At 30.5% G+C, this 19,523-nt stretch overlaps 3 protein-coding genes across 3 annotated transcripts; all 3 read right to left on the reverse strand.

Annotated features, from left to right (window-relative positions):
• Positions 1-1,328: 1,328 nt before the first annotated feature.
• LOC119665626 lies at positions 1,329-3,813 on the reverse strand. Its single transcript, XM_038074855.1, has 2 exons — positions 2,125-3,813; positions 1,329-1,991 (listed from the first exon to the last, which is right to left on the reverse strand). Exons 1-2 carry the CDS (start codon positions 3,811-3,813, stop codon positions 1,329-1,331), a joined length of 2,352 nt encoding a protein of 783 aa, XP_037930783.1.
• Positions 3,814-3,852: 39 nt separating this feature from the next.
• LOC119665627 lies at positions 3,853-5,841 on the reverse strand. The gene is made up of 2 exons (XM_038074856.1): positions 5,540-5,841; positions 3,853-5,497 (listed from the first exon to the last, which is right to left on the reverse strand). Exons 1-2 carry the CDS (start codon positions 5,839-5,841, stop codon positions 3,853-3,855), a joined length of 1,947 nt encoding a protein of 648 aa, XP_037930784.1.
• Positions 5,842-12,353: 6,512 nt separating this feature from the next.
• LOC119665629 lies at positions 12,354-14,342 on the reverse strand. Its single transcript, XM_038074857.1, has 2 exons — positions 14,041-14,342; positions 12,354-13,998 (listed from the first exon to the last, which is right to left on the reverse strand). The coding sequence occupies exons 1-2, from the start codon at positions 14,340-14,342 to the stop codon at positions 12,354-12,356; spliced, it is 1,947 nt and encodes a 648-aa protein (XP_037930785.1).
• Positions 14,343-19,523: the final 5,181 nt, after the last annotated feature.

Below are 19,523 nucleotides of genomic sequence, written 5' to 3' on the forward strand. Positions count from 1 at the left end.
CTTCGGAATGATGTATCTTTTTCCTTGTTTAATTGGTATAGGGATTATCTGGTATAGGGTAGATGATTGTTTATTAAACAGTGGAATCCTCGCCTTGATAATTAATTTGGTACCAAAAAATATCCCTTTTGCTTCTAAGAGTTTGTAAATAGATTCCAATTCTGTCCCAGTTTTTTTTCCAGGTAATATTAGGTTTTCCGGAATTTTGTCTCTTATTTTTATTATCTCTTCATTTAGTTGTGATGGTTTTATTAATTTTGGATTTAAATTTCCGTGATTGACATCCATTAAGAGTTGAATTACTTCTGATTGTATGTTAGAGCATTCTTCTATTAAGTCTGATAGTTGTTTTGTAACCATAAAAAAATTGATCGATTCTTTATAGACAAAATAAGTTTCATTCAAGGCGATTTTTATTGCCTCAATTTTTGTATGAATTTCATTATATTGCAGGTGTACTTCTTTTGACGTGCGCTTCAATAAATTTACTGTTGTTTCCACCACTGAAGTTTGTTTCGCTATTAATTGTTTTAAATCATGTTGATTATCTAATAGGTTATTCATGTTCTCTTCTAGAGCATTTCGATCATCTTCGTCCATCATTCCAAAAAGAAGGTGATAAAATGATCCAACAAATGCAAATGGCGCTCTTTTAATTCTACCTTTTATTGACCATATAAATAATTTATTTCCTTCCTTTATTTCTTCCAATTTTCTGGACATTGTACTTAGAATATTTTTGCATTGTTCTGCGAAGTTTGATAATTTAGGACATATTTCATTTGCGTTACTCAGTACATCTTCTGCGTTTTTGGTCATTATAAAGTATTGTTTCATATCGTAATATAATATTAAATTCCAAGCTGATATTTCTGTGTTGACTTCACCAATTGTGTCCAAGTAAAGTGCTGTCTTATCGTTCAGTTTATGTATTGAGGCCCCTGATGAATTCGTTATTGCTTTTACAGCTGGTAATATGCATAACATCAAAAAATACAAAGTAGTCCATGCTAACTTTGTACTGTCGGATTTTACCTCAGTTTTCGTATTTACATTGCAATAAACTTTTTGTGTTCCTGTTTGTTGATCACCTCGAATTGCGTTGGAATCTAGTAGAGGGCATAGTTTGTGAATTGGTCTTTTTAGTTTTCCATTCCCCGTTTTGAGTTCTACTACTCGCACCTTTCCATCCGGCCCGGCATATACTTCAGTAATTTTCCCCAATGGCCATCTAGCAGGTGCTGTATTTTCATCTTTGATGATTACTACTTGCCCTTTTTTCATATTTGGTTTTTCTTTTATCCATTTATTTCTTTGTTGAAGTGACGTCACATATTCTTTTTCCACTTCTTCCAAAAATCTGATTTCATTTTCTGTAATAGTTCCCAGCGGTTTACTAGATTTATTTTTTCTTTGATTTCTGCTTCTGGTTCGTTTAATAGTGGTCGCCCAATTAGAAAATGTCCTGGTGTCAAAACATCAATGCTATCAATTCCGCTGTTTACATAGCAGAGTGGTCTTGAGTTTAAAACTGCCTCTGTCTGATATAAAAATGTTGTCATTTCTTCAAACGTAAGCTTTGTCTCACCTATTACTCGTTTTAAATGGTATTTTGTAGATTTTACTGTTGCTTCCCAAATACCGCCGAAGTGCGGGCTTGCCGGCGGAATAAAATGCCATTCTATTTTTTCAGTTGCGAGAATTTGAACTATTGATGTATTATTTTTGATTGCATTTCCAAATTCTTTGTCTAGTCTTTTTAATGCACCAATAAAATTAGTACCATTATCTGAATATAGATGTGCACTTTTCCCACGTCTCGAAAAGAATCTTTTTAATGCAGCCATGAATGCTTCTGTTGATAAATCGCTTACTGCTTCTAAATGAATTGCTTTAGTAGACATGCATATAAATACTGAAATATAGCCTTTGAATGATTTTTGACCACGACCTTTTGAGCACTTCATATATGGGTCCGGCATAGTCAATCCCTGTGTGTTCGAAAGGATGGGATACATTTATTCTGTGGCTTGGCATGTATCCCATTATTTGTTTTCCAAAGTTTTGGCTGTATCTAATGCATTTTGTGCAATTGTTGCATATTTTTTTTATACCTTTTCTTACTCCTAAAATCCAATATTGTTGCTTTATGTGTGCTTCCATTAAATTTTGTCCTCCGTGTAATGTTGATTGATGCGCTTGATATATTATTAATTCTGCATATTGATCTCTATGTAGAATAGTTGGATGCATTTGGTTATATTTAATAGTTGCGTTTTGTAGCCTGCCTCCAACTCTTAATAAGCCATTTTTATCTATAAATGGTCGTAAATGAATTAGTTTGCTAATCCTGTTAATTTCTTTGCCTTGATTAATGCTGGATATTTCAGCGGCAAAATGCGTTAATTGATGTTGTCGAATTATCTCATTTCTTGCTGTATCAAGTTCTTCTTTTGATATATGATTTGTGTCTTTGGATTTATTTTTTAGGCATTTTATAAATCTTAATACATATGCTACTATTTTTTCTAGTCTAGATATTTTTGATATTTTCTGTATCAAGTCGTTTATAAAATTATTATCTGAACTTAATGTTGTTATGATGACTGCAGAACCATCTATTTGGTCATCTTTTGGCCATTCCTCTTTAGGATTTGCTAGCCATGTCGGTCCATGCCACCAGAGAGTATTATTTATTAATTTGGATGCACATATGCCTCTTGATGCTATATCGGCAGGATTTTCTTTTGTTCTTATGTGACGCCATTCTGCACTCGGAATTAAAATTTTAATTTCTGTCGCTCGTGTTCTTATGAATCTTTCTTTGTTTCTTGGTTCTTTTATCCACCATAAAGTAATCGCAGAATCGCTCCAACAATAGACCTCTGGATTATTGCCTAATATTTTAATTATTTTATTCATTAATTTTGCTAGTAAATGAGCTCCGCATAATTCTAATTTGGGAATAGTTTTTTTATTTTTTATTGGGGCTACTTTGCTTTTAGCTGTCAATAAGTTTATTTTTGAACCTATTTTAATATATATTGCTGCATCATAGGCTGCTTCAGAAGCATCTGAAAACCCGTGAAGTTCCCAATTGTCCGAACTTGATACTTCCATCCATCTTGGAATCCGAGTTTGTTCAATTATTTGTATATTTTTATTATTTTTCTCGTATTCTTTATGAATTTGTTCATCTAGAATTTCATCCCAGTCATACTTTAGTTGCCACAGTTTTTGTATAAATAATTTTGCAGTAATTGTAACTAGAGTTAGCCATCCTAATGGATCAAAAATCTTTGCGTATACTGATAACACCATTCTTTTTGTTATTCTATCATTTGTTAAGATGTTTATTGAGAATTGAAATTCATCTTCTCTTGGATTCCATTTTAATCCTAGTGTTTTTATTGAATCGTCTTCTTTTATGTTAAGTATTTTATTGCTGACTTCAATGGGTAAATTTTCCAAAATTGACTGATCATTAGACATCCATTTCCGTAATTTAAAGCCTGCACTGTTTAAACAATTAAAAATTTTATTAATTTTATCTTTACAATCTGACGTTGTATCGGCACCAGTTAGTAAATCGTCCATGTAAAAATCATTTTTAATCGTATTTTTAATATTAACATTTCCTTCATAATCTTCTGCAATTTGCTGTAGTGTTCGGACTGCTAAAAATGGAGCTGAAGCTGTTCCATATGTGACTGTAGTTAGTTTAAACTCTTCTATTTTATCTGTTTGATTCTCTCTCCAGAGGATTCGCTCATAATCTTGATGTTCTTTCGCTATTTTTATTTGTCTAAACATCTTTTCTACATCTGCTGTTACTACGAATCTCCATAACCTTCATTTTAATATAATATCAAAAATATCTTTTTGCAATCGTGGACCTGCCATCATTATGTTATTAAGACTTTTTCCATTAGATGTTTTGGCGGACGCATCAAATACTACTCGTAATTTCGTCGTTAAACTTTCCTCTCTGATTACTGCTTCATGTGGCATGTAATATAATCCTTTATTTTGGTCTTTAGTTTTTACCATATGACCCAATTGTTCATATTCTCTCATAAATTCAACGTACTCCTTTTTTAATTTTTTATTAATATTTTTCTCCAAGCTCAATAATCTGGCTACTGCTTGCTTCCTTGAGTTACCTAATGACAAGTCTTCTTTAAAGGGGATTTGAACAATATATCTTCCATCAGTGTCTTTTATTGTAGTTGTTTTATATAGATCTAGGCACAATTCGTCGTCGGAATTAGGTATTTCCTTTTCATTTTCTATTTCTTCTATTTCCCAAAATCTTTCTAAGTTTAAAGTTGATATAACATCATTACTAGCTGCATCTGCTAATATTTGACCAGAAATCATCCACCCAAATATGGTTTCTTGGCCTATTAGGTTATTGTATTTTTTGATGCCTTCTTTAATTATTTTTGGATAAAGGTCACTTCCTATTATCATATCAATACAACCATTCTTATTAAATTCAGGATCCGCTAGTTTATAATTGTCCCAAATTTTGGTTTCTATTTCTATTGTTTCTTCTGGCAATGATCTTACTAGATGTGACATTACTAAAAATTCCCCTTTTATCTTCTTTTTGATGCTAAACCTTGATGATATTTCCATAAAGACTCTAGCGTTTGATGTACCAACCGTTGTGTTAGATACCCCTGACAATTTGGTCATGTGTTTCATTTTTTTTAATATCAATAATTGAACTACCTTCTCAGACACTATTGATACTTGCGAACCTTGATCTACCAAGGCTCTCAATTGATGAATATTTCCATCTGATGATTTTGTGCTGATTAATACAGTTGGAAGTAAGGTTAATTGTTTCTTATCTTTTATTATTGTTGAATAAGTTTTTCCTTCTTTATTAATTTTTGGGTTGTTTCTGCTGTTTTGCTGACGTTGATTTAAATTGTATTCCATGTGTAAAAGAGAATTGTGAGCTTTATTACACTTTTTGCATTTGTGTGTAGAGTTGCATTTAATGCGATTATTATGACTCAAACATATCTCGCATAGTTGTTTATTGCGAATTAATGATGTTCGTTGTCCAATCGACATGTCCATAAATCGTTTGCAATTATACATCCGATGACCTAATTGATTACAACATTGACATTGGATAGTATTGTTCTGAATTCTTATGTCAGTTGGTGGATTAATATAGTTTATTCTTGATGTTTTAAGGCTATTTTGGGCTTCCAGAGTTTGGAATTGTTGTTCCAGAAATTCAAATACATCTTTTAGTGTGTTTATTTCTCTTGGTTTTTTAATATATTGTTCATATAATTGAATACCTTCTTTATCCAATTTTCTTATTATTATGTGCGCGTATAATCTGTCACAGTTAGGTTCTGCCTGTTTAGATTCAATTAGTTGAATGCATTGTTTAATTTGATCATGAGCGTCTCTTAAGCTCAAAACTGATGATGAGTTAATTGTTTTCATGTCAAGTAATTTGTCAAAATTTCTTGTAAAAATTAATCTTTTGTTTTCATATCTTCTTATTAACGTATCCCACGCAGCTTCATAGTTTGCTGATGTTCCAGATAATAGATGACTAATAGTCATACGCGCATCCCCTTTAATATGAGATCTTAAATAGTCAAGTTTCATTGAGGATGATAAATTTCGATTATTATGTACGTAATCTTTAAATAATTCTACGAAAGTTTGCCAATCTTCCTCTCTTCCGTCGAAATCGTGTAATTGTGTAATTGGTGTTATGACTTCTTTTTCAATCTTAACTTGATTTTTAGTATGATTAAATTCATCTTTGCAATCCAAAAATACTTTAGCCTGTTCCTTTATCATCTCATACCTTTCATTAATATTACTTAATTGGTCTTTGTCTAATAATTTCCTTCTATTATTCGAATTAGCACACTTCGTTTCATTGCTTCTGTTCTAAATTCTTTAATCATTTCTTTTAGTCCTTTTAGTCTTTTCATCAAATTTTCTAGTTTATCTCTAGCCATTTCCTTGTCTTTTCCTGCTTTTTCTCTCGTTATTTTGAATTCTTGTGTGATTATTTCTGAATCTTCTGGATTGTCTATTTCTGATTCTTCTGTATTTGACAGTAATTTTTTTGCTTTAGTATATTTTTCTAACATATCTTTTCCTACCCCTTCGTTGAAATATGGTATATCTTCTATACCTAACTTATATAATTTTTTATCATTCTCCGAGAATGTTTTCCATATTTCTTCTAGTAATTCTAGTACTTCATTTTTTTTTACTCCTTGTTACTATTCCTTCTGCCTGTTTGAATAGTTCTTCTAGTTTTTTGATCAAATTATATTGGTCTTTGATTAATTCGCTCTGTGTATTAGTTAATAGACCCATTTTTTTTTTAAAGGAAAGATATTTTTTAGTTTAAATTTTTATTATTATTTTTTTTTTTCTCTTCGTAATTTTTTAATTTCTCTTTTAATTTTTATTTTATCTTCTTTATTTGTTTGCAGATGCAATTCTTGGTATAGTAGTGCAAACGCCTTCCTTCTTTGAAACTGCTTTATTTTATTATATAAGCTGTTAGGATCAGCTCTTTGGTTTTAATGGCGTTCTTGAACAGCCTTAATACTTTTGAATTTTTAGTCAAGTGTCTTGCCTCGATCACTTTTAACTAATTTTTTGTTCTTGACGAACGAGTTTATTTTTCAGAGGTTGTAAGGCTCTGAAAAATTTTGAGTTAGAGTTTGTAAGGCTCTAACAAAGTCAAGTGTCTTACCTCTGGTGGGGGATCACTATGACTTTTATATTTCAAAATTTAAAAAATTTTCCTTAGCCAATTTCCTAGGCTCGAAGGACCAAATGATTAATTTTTGAAATGAAAGAGAAATGCTTTCGCTAGAGTATCGAATTGAATACTGATTTTATTTTGAAAATTATTCTCTATTTATACAAAATTGTCTTAACATAACTTAACTACATTTACAAATAAGGGTTGAAATAATTTGTTGCCTGTTATCATTTATTTTAGTGGACTGTATAATTTTAGTTGCATTTTATTGCTGTCGCAAAGGTTCATAACAAAAAGGATACAATAAAATTCTGGCACGTAGGATTTTTATTATTTTACAATTATATTTTTATTATCGATACGGTGCCATGTATTTTAAAATGTGTTTAATATTCTACAATATCTTTAGTTTTGGGATTTTTTTATTACCCGTGTTTTTTCCTTCTTATTTAATTCTAAGAATTTAAACGATAACAGACATTAATAAATAACTATAAATTTAGGCACATCCTGCCAGCGTTTGAAAAAAGATACAATTTTAATTTTAATAGTTTTAGGATTGTATGTCCTAAAATAACATGTTCATTATTAAACATATTGCCAACGCTTTTTTAAGACAGAATGGCTTAATATAATATAAATATAAAATTGAATATTAGTTTAATTAAAGTAAAATATGTTCATTATTGAACATACTGCCGCGCCTTTATTAAGGCGGAACGGCTTAATATAAAAAGTCTCTTAAATATAATATAAAGGTTTAATCTTAATTTAATATGCTATACATTAGCTTTATAAGAATTTTATTTTTAAAAAAAAAAAATTTTAATATTTAAGTATGTATATATTTTTTTTTTAGTAACTATATAGAATAAAAGAAAATTATAAGAATTTACATGAATGATTATCTAATATTTTTTTTTTAAATTAAAGTATAATGTAGCATAATAGTAAAATAATAATGTTTTGGAATAGTAGTATTGAATAATAATAATATAATTTACAGTATGTTCATTCATGAACATTCTGACGCTGAGCTGATATCGCAATTGCCAGCAGTCGCCTTCTTCTCATTGTTGCTCGAATCAAATAAATAATTATTGCTATAATTATTATAGTTGTCAAACCAAGCGCTGCGTGACCGGATGCGTGATGGAAGTGTAAATTTTTTAATTTGACCCCGTTGTTTTTGATTTCTTTAATTTGTGTATGTAGCATCTCAATTTCATCTTTGTTATTTATTTGCCAATAACGCCAGGGTTTTATATTATTGATTCCGACCGCATCTGCTTCTTTTATAACCGGACTGTTTATATTTAGTATTGTAGAACTTTGCAAGTTGCTTGATGATGTTAATGTTGTTTCTTTTATGCGGGCCATACAACCTTCTTTTAATGATAATACCCCTTGTCCTGATATAGTAATTATTTCGTCTGATGTTGATGAGCATTTTATGTGTGCAGATTCTTGCTTAAAGACCTTATAAATCCAACTGTTCTTTTTGTGTAATTTGATCCAAACAGAAGAATTGCTTACTTCGTTGTAATAACAATTGTCTTGATTGGTTGGTTTTAGTGGAGATATTTCGCATGAATTATCGTTTGCATCTGTCCATGGGAAATTTCCTTCACAGGTAAATTAATTTTCTCCATTTTTATTACACTGACTCCATATTAACGGGTTCATTAAATGATAAGCATTGATTTCCAAGTTATATAATAATAGTGACGATGTAATCTTCGGAATGATGTATCTTTTTCCTTGTTTAATTGGTATAGGGATTATCTGGTATAGGGTAGATGATTGTTTATTAAACAGTGGAATCTTCGCCTTGATAATTAATTTGGTACCAAAAAATATCCCTTTTGCTTCTAAGAGTTTGTAAATAGATTCCAATTCTGTCCCAGTTTTTTTTCCAGGTAATATTAGGTTTTCCGGAATTTTGTCTCTTATTTTTATTATCTCTTCATTTAGTTGTGATGGTTTTATTAATTTTGGATTTAAATTTCCGTGATTGACATCCATTAAGAGTTGAATTACTTCTGATTGTATGTTAGAGCATTCTTCTATTAAGTCTGATAGTTGTTTTGTAACCATAAAAAAATTGATCGATTCTTTATAGACAAAATAAGTTTCATTCAAGGCGATTTTTATTGCCTCAATTTTTGTATGAATTTCATTATATTGCAGGTGTACTTCTTTTGACGTGCGCTTCAATAAATTTACTGTTGTTTCCACCACTGAAGTTTGTTTCGCTATTAATTGTTTTAAATCATGTTGATTATCTAATAGGTTATTCATGTTCTCTTCTAGAGCATTTCGATCATCTTCGTCCATCATTCCAAAAAGAAGGTGATAAAATGATCCAACAAATGCAAATGGCGCTCTTTTAGTTCTACCTTTTATTGACCATATAAATAATTTATTTCCTTCCTTTATTTCTTCCAATTTTCTGGACATTGTACTTAGAATATTTTTGCATTGTTCTGCGAAGTTTGATAATTTAGGACATATTTCATTTGCGTTACTCAGTACATCTTCTGCGTTTTTGGTCATTATAAAGTATTGTTTCATATCGTAATATAATATTAAATTCCAAGCTGATATTTCTGTGTTGACTTCACCAATTGTGTCCAAGTAAAGTGCTGTCTTATCGTTCAGTTTATGTATTGAGGCCCCTGATGAATTCGTTATTGCTTTTACAGCTGGTAATATGCATAACATCAAAAAATACAAAGTAGTCCATGCTAACTTTGTACTGTCGGATTTTACCTCAGTTTTCGTATTTACATTGCAATAAACTTTTTGTGTTCCTGTTTGTTGATCACCTCGAATTGCGTTGGAATCTAGTAGAGGGCATAGTTTGTGAATTGGTCTTTTTAGTTTTCCATTCCCCGTTTTGAGTTCTACTACTCGCACCTTTCCATCCGGCCCGGCATATACTTCAGTAATTTTCCCCAATGGCCATCTAGCAGGTGCTGTATTTTCATCTTTGATGATTACTACTTGCCCTTTTTTCATATTTGGTTTTTCTTTTATCCATTTATTTCTTTGTTGAAGTGACGTCACATATTCTTTTTCCACTTCTTCCAAAAATCTGATTTCATTTTCTGTAATAGTTCCCAGCGGTTTACTAGATTTATTTTTTCTTTGATTTCTGCTTCTGGTTCGTTTAATAGTGGTCGCCCAATTAGAAAATGTCCTGGTGTCAAAACATCAATGCTATCAATTCCGCTGTTTACATAGCAGAGTGGTCTTGAGTTTAAATAATAATGATATAAAAATGTTGTCATTTCTTCAAACGTAAGCTTTGTCTCACCTATTACTCGTTTTAAATGGTATTTTGTAGATTTTACTGCTGCTTCCCAAATACCGCCGAAGTGCGGGCTTGCCGGCGGAATAAAATGCCATTCTATTTTTTCAGTTGCGAGAATTTGAACTATTGATGTATTATTTTTGATTGCATTTCCAAATTCTTTGTCTAGTCTTTTTAATGCACCAATAAAATTAGTACCATTATCTGAATATAGATGTGCACTTTTCCCACGTCTCGAAAAGAATCTTTTTAATGCAGCCATGAATGCTTCTGTTGATAAATCGCTTACTGCTTCTAAATGAATTGCTTTAGTAGACATGCATATAAATACTGAAATATAGCCTTTGAATGATTTTTGACCACGACCTTTTGAGCACTTCATATATATGGGTCCGGCATAGTCAATCCCTGTGTGTTCGAAAGGATGGGATACATTTATTCTGTGGCTTGGCATATATCCCATTATTTGTTTTCCAAAGTTTTGGCTGTATCTAATGCATTTTGTGCAATTGTTGCATATTTTTTTTATACCTTTTCTTACTCCTAAAATCCAATATTGTTGCTTTATGTGTGCTTCCATTAAATTTTGTCCTCCGTGTAATGTTGATTGATGCGCTTGATATATTATTAATTCTGCATATTGATCTCTATGTAGAATAATTGGATGCATTTGGTTATATTTAATAGTTGCGTTTTGTAGCCTGCCTCCAACTCTTAATAAGCCATTTTTATCTATAAATGGTCGTAAATGAATTAGTTTGCTAATCCTGTTAATTTCTTTGCCTTGATTAATGCTGGATATTTCAGCGGCAAAATGCGTTAATTGATGTTGTCGAATTATCTCATTTCTTGCTGTATCAAGTTCTTCTTTTGATATATGATTTGTGTCTTTGGATTTATTTTTTAGGCATTTTATAAATCTTAATACATATGCTACTATTTTTTCTAGTCTAGATATTTTTGATATTTTCTGTATCAAGTCGTTTATAAAATTATTATCTGAACTTAATGTTGTTATGATGACTGCAGAACCATCTATTTGGTCATCTTTTGGCCATTCCTCTTTAGGATTTGCTAGCCATGTCGGTCCATGCCACCAAAGAGTATTATTTATTAATTTGGATGCACATATGCCTCTTGATGCTATATCGGCAGGATTTTCTTTTGTTCTTATGTGACGCCATTCTGCACTCGGAATTAAAATTTTAATTTCTGTCGCTCGTGTTCTTATGAATTTTTCTTGGTTCTTGGTTCTTTTATCCACCATAAAGTAATCGCAGAATCGCTCCAACAATAGACCTCTGGATTATTGCCTAATATTTTAATTATTTTATTCATTAATTTTGCTAGTAAATGAGCTCCGCATAATTCTAATTTGGGAATAGTTTTTTTATTTTTTATTGGGGCTACTTTGCTTTTAGCTGTCAATAAGTTTATTTTTGAACCTATTTTAATATATATTGCTGCTGCATAGGCTGCTTCAGAAGCATCTGAAAACCCGTGAAGTTCCCAATTGTCCGAACTTGATACTTCCATCCATCTTGGAATCCGAGTTTGTTCAATTATTTGTATATTTTTATTATTTTTCTCGTATTCTTTATGAATTTGTTCATCTAGAATTTCATCCCAGTCATACTTTAGTTGCCACAGTTTTTGTATAAATAATTTTGCAGTAATTGTAACTAGAGTTAGCCATCCTAATGGATCAAAAATCTTTGCGTATACTGATAACACCATTCTTTTTGTTATTCTATCATTTGTTAAGATGTTTATTGAGAATTGAAATTCATCTTCTCTTGGATTCCATTTTAATCCTAGTGTTTTTATTGAATCGTCTTCTTTTATGTTAAGTATTTTATTGCTGACTTCAATGGGTAAATTTTCCAAAATTGACTGATCATTAGACATCCATTTCCGTAATTTAAAGCCTGCACTGTTTAAACAATTAAAAATTTTATTAATTTTATCTTTACAATCTGACGTTGTATCGGCACCAGTTAGTAAATCGTCCATGTAAAAATCATTTTTAATCGTATTTTTAATATTAACATTTCCTTCATAATCTTCTGCAATTTGCTGTAGTGTTCGGACTGCTAAAAATGGAGCTGAAGCTGTTCCATATGTGACTGTAGTTAGTTTAAACTCTTCTATTTTATCTGTTTGATTCTCTCTCCAGAGGATTCGCTCATAATCTTGATGTTCTTTCGCTATTTTTATTTGTCTAAACATCTTTTCTACATCTGCTGTTACTACGAATCTCCATAACCTTCATTTTAATATAATATCAAAAATATCTTTTTGCAATCGTGGACCTGCCATCATTATGTTATTAAGACTTTTTCCATTAGATGTTTTGGCGGACGCATCAAATACTACTCGTAATTTCGTCGTTAAACTTTCCTCTCTGATTACTGCTTCATGTGGCATGTAATATAATCCTTTATTTTGGTCTTTAGTTTTTACCATATGACCCAATTGTTCATATTCTCTCATAAATTCAACGTACTCCTTTTTTAATTTTTTATTAATATTTTTCTCCAAGCTCAATAATCTGGCTACTGCTTGCTTCCTTGAGTTACCTAATGACAAGTCTTCTTTAAAGGGGATTTGAACAATATATCTTCCATCAGTGTCTTTTATTGTAGTTGTTTTATATAGATCTAGGCACAATTCGTCGTCGGAATTAGGTATTTCCTTTTCATTTTCTATTTCTTCTATTTCCCAAAATCTTTCTAAGTTTAAAGTTGATATAACATCATTACTAGCTGCATCTGCTAATATTTGACCAGAAATCATCCACCCAAATATGGTTTCTTGGCCTATTAGGTTATTGTATTTTTTGATGCCTTCTTTAATTATTTTTGGATAAAGGTCACTTCCTATTATCATATCAATACAACCATTCTTATTAAATTCAGGATCCGCTAGTTTATAATTGTCCCAAATTTTGGTTTCTATTTCTATTGTTTCTTCTGGCAATGATCTTACTAGATGTGACATTACTAAAAATTCCCCTTTTATCTTCTTTTTGATGCTAAACCTTGATGATATTTCCATAAAGACTCTAGCGTTTGATGTACCAACCGTTGTGTTAGATACCCCTGACAATTTGGTCATGTGTTTCATTTTTTTTAATATCAATAATTGAACTACCTTCTCAGACACTATTGATACTTGCGAACCTTGATCTACCAAGGCTCTCAATTGATGAATATTTCCATCTGATGATTTTGTGCTGATTAATACAGTTGGAAGTAAGGTTAATTGTTTCTTATCTTTTATTATTGTTGAATAAGTTTTTCCTTCTTTATTAATTTTTGGGTTGTTTCTGCTGTTTTGCTGACGTTGATTTAAATTGTATTCCATGTGTAAAAGAGAATTGTGAGCTTTATTACACTTTTTGCATTTGTGTGTAGAGTTGCATTTAATGCGATTATTATGACTCAAACATATCTCGCATAGTTGTTTATTGCGAATTAATGATGTTCGTTGTCCAATCGACATGTCCATAAATCGTTTGCAATTATACATCCGATGACCTAATTGATTACAACATTGACATTGGATAGTATTGTTCTGAATTCTTATGTCAGTTGGTGGATTAATATAGTTTATTCTTGATGTTTTAAGGCTATTTTGGGCTTCCAGAGTTTGGAATTGTTGTTCCAGAAATTCAAATACATCTTTTAGTGTGTTTATTTCTCTTGGTTTTTTAATATATTGTTCATATAATTGAATACCTTCTTTATCCAATTTTCTTATTATTATGTGCGCGTATAATCTGTCACAGTTAGGTTCTGCCTGTTTAGATTCAATTAGTTGAATGCATTGTTTAATTTGATCATGAGCGTCTCTTAAGCTCAAAACTGATGATGAGTTAATTGTTTTCATGTCAAGTAATTTGTCAAAATTTCTTGTAAAAATTAATCTTTTGTTTTCATATCTTCTTATTAACGTATCCCACGCAGCTTCATAGTTTGCTGATGTTCCAGATAATAGATGACTAATAGTCATACGCGCATCCCCTTTAATATGAGATCTTAAATAGTCAAGTTTCATTGAGGATGATAAATTTCGATTATTATGTACGTAATCTTTAAATAATTCTACGAAAGTTTGCCAATCTTCCTCTCTTCCGTCGAAATCGTGTAATTGTGTAATTGGTGTTATGACTTCTTTTTCAATCTTAACTTGATTTTTAGTATGATTAAATTCATCTTTGCAATCCAAAAATACTTTAGCCTGTTCCTTTATCATCTCATACCTTTCATTAATATTACTTAATTGGTCTTTGTCTAATAATTTCCTTCTATTATTCGAATTAGCACACTTCGTTTCATTGCTTCTGTTCTAAATTCTTTAATCATTTCTTTTAGTCCTTTTAGTCTTTTCATCAAATTTTCTAGTTTATCTCTAGCCATTTCCTTCTCTTTTCCTGCTTTTTCTCTCGTTATTTTGAATTCTTGTGTGATTATTTCTGAATCTTCTGGATTGTCTATTTCTGATTCTTCTGTATTTGACAGTAATTTTTTTGCTTTAGTATATTTTTCTAACATATCTTTTCCTACCCCTTCGTTGAAATATGGTATATCTTCTATACCTAACTTATATAATTTTTTATCATTCTCCGAGAATGTTTTCCATATTTCTTCTAGTAATTCTAGTACTTCATTTTTTTTTACTCCTTGTTACTATTCCTTCTGCCTGTTTGAATAGTTCTTCTAGTTTTTTGATCAAATTATATTGGTCTTTGATTAATTCGCTCTGTGAAAGATATTTTTTAGTTTAAATTTTTATTATTATTTTTTTTTTTCTCTTCGTAATTTTTTAATTTCTCTTTTAATTTTTATTTTATCTTCTTTATTTATTTGCAGATGCAATTCTTGGTATAGTAGTGCAAACGCCTTCCTTCTTTGAAACTGCTTTATTTTATTATATAAGCTGTTAGGATCAGCTCTTTGGTTTTAATGGCGTTCTTGAACAGCCTTAATACTTTTGAATTTTTAGTCAAGTGTCTTGCCTCGATCACTTTTAACTAATTTTTTGTTCTTGACGAACGAGTTTATTTTTCAGAGGTTGTAAGGCTCTGAAAAATTTTGAGTTAGAGTTTGTAAGGCTCTAACAAAGTCAAGTGTCTTACCTCTGGTGGGGGATCACTATGACTTTTATATTTCAAAATTTAAAAAATTTTCCTTAGCCAATTTCCTAGGCTCGAAGGACCAAATGATTAATTTTTGAAATGAAAGAGAAATGCTTTCGCTAGAGTATCGAATTGAATACTGATTTTATTTTGAAAATTATTCTCTATTTATACAAAATTGTCTTAACATAACTTAACTACATTTACAAATAAGGGTTGAAATAATTTGTTGCCTGTTATCATTTATTTTAGTGGACTGTATAATTTTAGTTGCATTTTATTGCTGTCGCAAAGGTTCATAACAAAAAGGATACAATAAAATTCTGGCACGTAGGATTTTTATTATTTTACAATTATATTTTTATTATCGATACGGTGCCATGTATTTTAAAATGTGTTTAATATTCTACAATATCTTTAGTTTTGGGATTTTTTTATTACCCGTGTTTTTTCCTTCTTATTTAATTCTAAGAATTTAAACGATAACAGACATTAATAAATAACTATAAATTTAGGCACATCCTGCCAGCGTTTGAAAAAAGATACAATTTTAATTTTAATAGTTTTAGGATTGTATGTCCTAAAATAACATGTTCATTATTGAACAGTATTATTTATAAATAATATTGTTAATGTTTGTGTATATTAAAATATTTGTTCTCAATAATATTATGGATCTATATATTTTTCTGTCAACATGTATATATTTAAAACCTACATATTACGTTGTAACTTATTCGTGATAATGTCATATTTTCTAGTACCGTAGATTTTATAAGTTGTTAGTTTTTTATGAAAAAATTTAATGAATTAATTTAATATTTATATATAATACATTTATTCCTATGTGATTTATCCCCATTAGTTCACATTTACTCCTGTGGGACTTATCCTCATAAAGTTGATTCAATTTATTTTTATTTTTTCTATTGATTACTGTGGGACTGAAAATCACAAATTTGTGCTGCAATCTATTTTTGAGTAAAGGATCGTAGCACTTCTGAAAATAAACAAGGACACTTTTGGACTATTAGACATTTACGGTCAAAATCAAAAAAGTCTTTATAAAACATGAGAACATCACCTACCTTCAGACTACAGAAAGATATGTTTTTTTATGTATTTCATAGAATTCATACCCTAAAATACACAATATTAATACAACATACGCTATTAAGCTATACCTTTACCTAAAGCTATGAAGAACACAAATATTTTTTACCAATAAACAAAATGAATTACTTAATAACACCACCTTTTGAGGATAGTCCTTACGAACAAAATACATTGCAAACCAAAACCAATCGGTGAGTGCACCCAAGTAAAAATTTTCGACTAATCCGTGTCGTTATAAAAGTTTCAAAAAACAATCAAAAAACTTACCAAAGTCGAGCAAAACTTTAGCTTTAGTGGATTAGCCACTTTGAAATTCGAAATTCGAAATTCGATTCAAAAATGAAATCCTAAATGACTAAGTTTTTACTGTGACTACACCAAATAATTTGTTGCTATATTCATTTTAAAAATTTTCTTCTTATTTATTTTCTTTTACATTTGTTAGTGTCAAACTGTTGCGTAAAATGCATCCCCATAGTTAAAGTTTTTGACAAGGACAAAGCTACACTCCACGAATACTAGTTTTTATTTTTCGCAGTGAACCTAAACCTCGCAGGTGTTTCTTTATGCTAACAATGCGCTTTTGCGTATACTTTTACAGTTGCTATTTAGTATTGCCTGCAAGTACCACATACTTGCGGGATGGTTTGAAGCTTTAAATACGGGCCTAATCCAGCGTTTTTCTATCCAATAACGTTAACTCCTATGAAATGCAATATGAGGAGGGTTTGTTTTAAAAAGTTATTATTGCAAATAAAAATGCAAGAATGCAGAATTATGGAATGGAACTACTAAAATTGTATGATTTGATATAAATTGAATATTTTTACTAAAAGCAGTCATTTTTTTAATAAAAATTCTAATGGAAATGCCGAGTTTTTGGGGGAATATGTGGGAATATGTGGGAGGAGCTTCATTCAATGTTTGCGTTTTTTATTTTGATAAAACTATTCGAGCGTTGCTGTGATTTGAGCGCATCTTTTAGGTTTGTTTTCTGATGTGGGAGGAAACTGCAAATGGTTGAAGAAAGGAAATGAGTGGAAAATTTGTCTTAAATAAGTAAATATTAATTTTTGAATAAATAATAATATAATAAATTCAAATGAAAAACCGCTTTTTATTGTAATTAAATGTAATTGTATGCACAATATATATTTTGTCGGCAACCACCATTTTTTTGGGTTTTTGGTAAATAATTTTCTTTGTACAATTTTTATGTTATAGTTACTACAATTTCAATTTAAAAAAATAAATCTATAAACGAGTAGCAGAAATAAAAAGTAATTCTCTTTGAATTAAATTCAGTTGGTTTTAACGTTTGGTTTAAACTGGAGTAGTCCAATCAACTGACAAAAATGGACATTGTTCTACGACGCACCACCTTTGGAAACCTTTTAGGTATTTATGTTTTTTATTGAATCAAAACGGTCCTTACATAAACTGAACTTTTACTTTTTAAAGCTACACTAATCAACAATGAATAAGAATCTTTATTGTACAACAGTATCGTTCTAACTTTTCGAGAGTTAAATTTCTTTTCTAAAGCCCCCTTAAATTTTTTCCTTTGAGTATGAGAAACACACCTTTTATTACGATTAAACTAAATTTAAAACATTGAAAAAACAAGAATAATGTCGATTTTTTGTAAGTAATTGAAACATAATGAAATGTATTTTAAACTCAAACTATTATTTAAAAACACAATTTTCTTTTATATATCGCAAGCGTCTATATCGAAATACATCCTAACATAATCCACCCTAAAAAGACACTTTTTTGACAAAATCAGTTATCGACCACTAATGCGTTTACGTGAGGTCGGAGAAGATTAACATTTATGACTTATATGTTTAGGCATATTATATTTTTATAATACTGTCAATTGGAACTAACACATCACTCAATAAGTTTAAGTCTAGATAAAAAACAATTTTTTTTTACATTCAAGAATATTTCAATTCAAGAATATTCAATATATATAATATATTTTAGTACTAACTCAACAAATTATTTTTTAATTTGCTCTCTCGTACGTGTCCATTTTTCAATATCCTCACACTAAGGGAATTAAATTTAAAAAATAATAGGAAACTATTACTTTTTAATACGTTTTGACTCTATTTTCGAATTCACTATCTGTCTTTTACTTTGCCAAAGAAAAATGTTACAAATTATAAAAATTTAATAGTTTTAAAATTGTTTACAGATAAAAATTCACAATAATGAGACCTATAGTGAAATTTTCAGTAGAGTTCGAAAATCATTGTAGCGTTCATGTGGCATTGTTCAAAAAGAGAAGTTTACTTTGAAAACTAGAAATTGACAATCAAATTTTCAGGCATATACATTTTGATTTAGAAAATTTTGGATTTTTTAATAGAGCAAAAAATAATTGTTAGTAATAAAAAAACTTTTAATAAATATTAAAAAACTCATACTAAGAGTCAATATTACTACATTGGTGACCCTCGACGGTTGGAAATAAGTGTTACGGTAGTTAATAATAATTAAAGCTCTGATTTCGAAACAACTCAAATCATGTCACAAGCGAAAGCAGACAGTAATGTCGTACATAATGTTAACAATATGCTAACGGAAAATAGAGCGCAAATTAACATTCGAGCTAGCGACATTTGCCGCATTGGAGTAAAAGCACCTGCTTTCAGCAAGCGAGATTCAGATCTATATTTCATACAGTTAGAGTCGCAGTTTCGAAACGTGGGCATAACTACGAATCAAACTAAGTACGACCACGTTGTCGGCAGCCTCGACAGCAACACATTGAGGAACATCGCCGATATCATACGTGCTCCACCTACCGTTAATAAATATGAAGCAATCAAAAGAGAATTTATTCAAGATTTCGCGGATTCAGAAAATCGCAAACTACGACGTCTCATGCAAGAATGTAAGTTAGGTGACCACAAGCCGTCACATTCGCTACGAACGATGCGCGATTTGTCCAGTGACACCATTACCGATGGCGCAATCAAAGAATTGTGGTTGGATCGTCTGCCAGAAGCTGTACGAGCGGTCGTGTCGATTTGGATAAATGTGCACAATAAGCAGATTTAATGCTGGAAATTGGAAATTACAATTCTGTTTCTGAAGTGCGTACCAGTGCGAGAAATGTAGGTGACAATTCAACTGTGTTTTCTTCCTTTGATGTCAGGCATTTAGTG

This window comes from Teleopsis dalmanni, chromosome 1, assembly GCF_002237135.1.
Source record: "Teleopsis dalmanni isolate 2A chromosome 1, ASM223713v2, whole genome shotgun sequence".
Lineage (NCBI taxonomy): Eukaryota > Metazoa > Arthropoda > Insecta > Diptera > Diopsidae > Teleopsis > Teleopsis dalmanni.